The following is a 5,140-nucleotide window of genomic DNA, read 5'->3' as shown; positions in this document are numbered from 1 at the left end:
TATTTTTAATAAAATTTATTTATTATTTGAATAATAAAATTACCTCAATTATTTATTATTTATTATTTATTATTAGAGTATTGTATTGACTTTAATAATTTGTGGCATATTCTAAATCTAAAATATACATACACCCTTATTATTATTGTAGTTAGACTTAGAAAATATGAGTACAATAAATTACCTAAAAAAATTGAAAAACACATGATATATTAACTTTGCCCCCTAAGGATTGGAAGGGTTACATGAAAGCTTTGAAAAGTTTGCATTCGCACTTAATAATATGACTAGGACTAGTGATTTTCTCAATAAATAGAGAAACTTTTCAAAATGTAAGTTACTTAAATTAGAAAATTTTCCAAATGCAATAATCTATATATAATAAGCTACTTCTTTATATAGTAGCTAGTGAGACGATCTTTCTTATAAATGAGGAAACACTACTAAGCGAAGAGGTTTCATAATAACTCATTTATACGTATAAGCCAAATAATAATAATTAAAATGTAATATATATATATATTATCTAGTATGAAAAAGTATGTGAAAAAGAAAGCACTATATAATATATATCAACTTAAAAACCAGAAGAAATATTATCAAATAGACTAAAATAAGAAAATAAATATAACTCTCCTTAATTAAAAAGGAAAAGGAGGCTTGATTCCACATCTTAGTAGGTTTTTACTCCTGCTATATTACTCAAGTACATATTCACTATTTTATTGTTGAAATATAAAATTTTCATGGATACAATGACATACAAATAGATACAAATAGATGTATTTAGTATTTTTTTAAAATATTGAGATATAATATAACAGAATTAATTAGATACAAATTTTATATTTTTATTTTTTATTAATTTTTTAAAATATTAAATTTATTTATAATTTTAACTCCTATTTTTCTTTTTTTTTCGTTATTATCGTCTTTCTCTCTTGTTCAGCCTCTTCTTTCACCTTCACATCGCCTTTTACTATTGATTATCTCGTCTCTGTCTTTTTTTTTTGTCTTTGTTGTGTGGACTTTTTTGTCTATACTTTTTCTTTCGCATCAACTCTATTTTCGTTGTTTTCGTCGCATCGCTGACTTCATCTCCATCGATTCAACTACCCTTCTCTATTCTTTCACCTTTAGTTTTTATTTTTATTTTTTTTATTATTCAATTTTTAATTTAAATTATTTGATTGATAATCAAATTATAATTGTTTATTTTAACAATTTGGGAGTTTGGGTTCAGGTTTAAAAATCAGTAATGATAATCATGATGAAAAATAGTAGTAGTGATGGGGTGATGTTGAGATATAAAATTTATGTATCTTGTATTCATGTATTATTATATTGTATGTTTGTGTCTTGTATTATTATCATTAAGTATGGTATAACATTTGTATATCTTATATTAATGTATTATTGCATGTTTGCATCTATATTATCATTTTGAGATAATAACCAAACACTATCCTAGCTATTCATTCATTTAATTCTTTTCATAATTTTACGAATTTAACAAAAAATTGAGGTATTTAAAAAATTGATAGTACATTTTACAGTTCAAACGCTAAATTAAACACACCTTATAACAGTTATGTTGGACCATAGAGATATCATATTATATATGTATGATAAATTGAAAATACTATTGATGACTAGATTTCGAGAAAGCCTAAGCAAGATACCCAATTATTACCTATTTTCATAGATATATTTTAATTTACCCCGTGAACTTCAATTCAAATTTCAAAGGGATTTACTAACAGACAAGGATCCAAGATTCCTCAGATAGTCAGAACAATAATTCACATTATTGCATGTACGAATCTCCAGCAGAGCACCACAAAAATTAAAGTCATGAAAAAGAATAAGTAAAGAAAAAAAAAGATTATCTAAATTAAAGCATCAACCATTTCTATGGAACTTCTTTCATACAAGATTGATGACTCTCAAGAAGCTATGAACAACATCAAAGAGATTATTGATTCTCCCATGTCTAAATTATACTACATTATTTCTTGATTTTCTCACAAAAACAACGCCACAATGCTACAAAGCCAGAAACATATCACTAGAATTTCAAGTGTTCCTCTTGTTTAATTTATTTATGATACTAACAACAAAATTCTAGCAAAATTATTTCTGACACTCTAATCAGACAACTAATTAATTAAACATTAATTATGTGAAAATTTGTACACATATCTACTAATTAATGATCCAACCTCATGAGAATAGCAGATCGAATACCCTCTTCACTTGTGAAGATTCCATTGGGGACTTTTCCAACAACATCTTGAAGCATTAATTCATTGACGCAAGTCATGCTAGCATGATGAACTTGAAACTCCATATCCCTCAATGCTCCCATCAGTCTCGCACCTGGGTGATTCACATTCTCACTTTGAACCCTAACCATGGCATCGTCCCCTATGATCTTCACATCCACCTCAGCAACAACGCCATTGCTACATTTCTCTTGATCCACTACGGTTGAGGAATTTGTCACCGTGCTTTGATTGTCCATAGTATCACCGGTTTCGAGCTTCACCTTTTTCTTGCGCTGATAGTTATCTTTCTCGGATTCAAGATCTTTGATCTTCGCCTTCAACTCGTTGATGTAAGCGACGGCATCGGACAATAAAGAAGCCTTGTCCATCCTCGAAACGTTCGGAACCACCGCTCGCAAGGCGTAGAATCGGTGGTTTAGTTTCTCCCTCCGTTGCCTCTCCGCCTCCACGTGATTCACCGGCGTTTCGCGGTTGAGGACCGGCTTCCTGCCTCTCTTGCTCTTTGGAGCTTCCGATTTGTTTTTATTTTCAGTGTTTTCTGTTTTCAGAAACGGACAGTCGGAGTCCGAGTGCTCCGACTCTGCGTACGAATCCTTGCTTTCTTTGTTGAAAGCGACGGTTACGTCCGCTTGCTTTCGTGAAATGACTTGTTCTCTGCCTTCTTCGAGACCGGCCATGAAACTGATCTCGGCGAAGGAAAAGTCTTCGTTGTCCTCGAAGATTTGCTGAACGGTGTTGTGGAGATTGTTATTGTTACAGTGGTTATTGTTATTGTTATTGTTGTTGTTGTTGACCATGGAGTCTTCGAAGACGGACTTGACATGGTTGATGAGGTTCCAGTTCTGAGGGATGGTGTTGTAAGAACCCATCTCAACGACGCCGTTTGAGGTTGGAATACAGATCAAGGTTTCGATGCCGTGAGCGTGAGCTTCTTTGGCTCTCTCGCAGTTATAGAATTGAAGCTCTTCTTTGCTGTTGAGCCAAAGGACTGAACCCAAAGCAAAAGCTTTACCGGGTAGAGAAGAAGAGGAAGAGTTTGCTATGGAGAAGGTTCTGGTCAACGACATGACGTAGAACCATTCGGCGTCGTTTTGGTTGTGTTGTTGTTGCGTTTTGGTGTGTTCGGTGGTGTTGCCTTGGAAATGGCCTTCACCCCAAGCTAGGTAGAGGTTGCCATTGTCGTCCTTCGTGGTGCTCCAGAAGATGGCGTAGACCCACCAGCTTGGTTGCGATTGGAGAAGGAACTGAAGGTTTTGTTGGAGCATTTGTGTTGTTGATGATGATGGAGTTGTGGTAGAAACTAGAGATGAAGATGAAGAAGGTGAGATTATCAACTCTTCCATTATTTTTGAAAGAGAGTTTTTTGTGATGAGGAGAATAAAAGTGAAGTAAAAATTGGGTATATAAATAGAAAGTTGTACGGAAAACAAGACAATACTATTTTGTAGCTAAATAAATAAACAAAAGGAGTGAAAGAATATTAGAAAATATGCATATATGGGTGAGAGTTGAGGAGAGAGATAGTTGGAGAATAAACTGGCTAAGGGTGAATTGATGAATTTAAGAGTGTTGTGATGGAGGGGGTTATATTATTGTTGGGTGAGTGAGTGAGAGTGGGAAATAGTTTGTGTTTTTATTAGAAAATTTGGTGGGGGAATAAAGAATAAACTAATATACAGAATAGAGAATGGATGTGGGTCCAAACTCCAAATCATACATAGGTAAAAGAAAATATTAAAATAATAATAATATAGTAAATTGGAGTCACTACTATTGGGCACCACAAGCACGTGATGCGAAAGCGATTTTTGCAATGGAGGCATGGATAGGAGAAATAGAAAAGTGGCACGTGGGTCGTGATCAGTGCTAATGCTCTGTTTTGCTTAATTGATTGATTGCATCAATGAATGTGAATCTTGCTTGGGATATAATCGAACCCGACTCCTCGTGTTTTGCTAGTATCTATTTTTTAAGGTAAGGACACAAATCTTTGGAATCATATCATAATACTAAATAGTTAGTTAGATTATCTTGACCAAATTATCCTCGTAAAACTTTAATTAACTTTGTGTAGCCGTGAAACAAGAAATCGTCAACTTGTAATTAGTTGCAAGAATGTTAGATATGATACTTGCAAGTTGTAAGAACACTCCTATATTTAAATTACTTTATATATCCAGACTACAGTTATAACAATTAGAATTTTTCTCAGACCTTTTCATAGCGTTTTTCTCTCCTTTTTTTTTTAATTGAAGAAACGATCATTTCATTTAATGAAATATCATGACCTCGTTCGTTATGCCTATTATATGTATCTTCATTATTCCAAGTAATGTTTATTGGTTTATAATCAATCCACATGTATCAATTCGAAGGATATTTGAGACTATTTTATTTATATACGGATGGAAAAAACATTATTTTTCATAACTCATGCTTTAAAAGTGTTTCTGAAATACAAATGACCATTTCATGTCAAGTATTTGCGAAATAGAATTAGTTTCCATTTTAAAGGAGGTGCACACGAATGAGTGAGAAGTACTGTACACGTAAGAAAATCCATTATAAAGGAGGCAGACACAAAATAGAACAATTCATGTATATCAGTTACGAAATGGAGCAATTTGTGACTGATACACGCGAAATAGAGACTTCAATAGAGTCGAACACGAAATGATTTACTACTTGTATAAATAATTTATTCTTCATTAACTTTAAAATATAAATATAAATAAAAATACTCGAATTTAGATTCAAATAAAATATCAAAACAAATAAAAATATAAATTCAAATTTTGTATTTTAGTTCAAATTCTAAAAATCTACATTTTTACGAATTTATAAATTCAAAA

At 32.2% G+C, this 5,140-nt stretch overlaps 1 protein-coding gene across 1 annotated transcript; it reads right to left on the bottom strand.

Annotated features, from left to right (window-relative positions):
* Window positions 1–1,729: 1,729 nt before the first annotated feature.
* On the bottom strand, window positions 1,730–3,871 carry LOC130962285 (transcription factor bHLH14). The gene has a single exon (XM_057888481.1). It carries the CDS (start codon window positions 3,629–3,631, stop codon window positions 2,210–2,212), a length of 1,422 nt encoding a protein of 473 aa, XP_057744464.1. The 5' UTR covers window positions 3,632–3,871; the 3' UTR covers window positions 1,730–2,209.
* Window positions 3,872–5,140: the final 1,269 nt, after the last annotated feature.

The sequence above is a fragment of the Arachis stenosperma genome, chromosome 2 (assembly GCF_014773155.1).
Source record: "Arachis stenosperma cultivar V10309 chromosome 2, arast.V10309.gnm1.PFL2, whole genome shotgun sequence".
Classification (NCBI taxonomy): domain Eukaryota; kingdom Viridiplantae; phylum Streptophyta; class Magnoliopsida; order Fabales; family Fabaceae; genus Arachis; species Arachis stenosperma.
Note: the sequence above shows the minus strand (reverse complement) of the source record. Positions and strands in the feature narration are given on the sequence as shown.

Excerpts from the sequence above, each read along its gene's own strand:
- LOC130962285 (XM_057888481.1), bottom strand. The coding sequence starts at position 3,631 with ATGGAAGAGTTGATAATCTCACCTTCTTCATCTTCATCTCTAGTTTCT.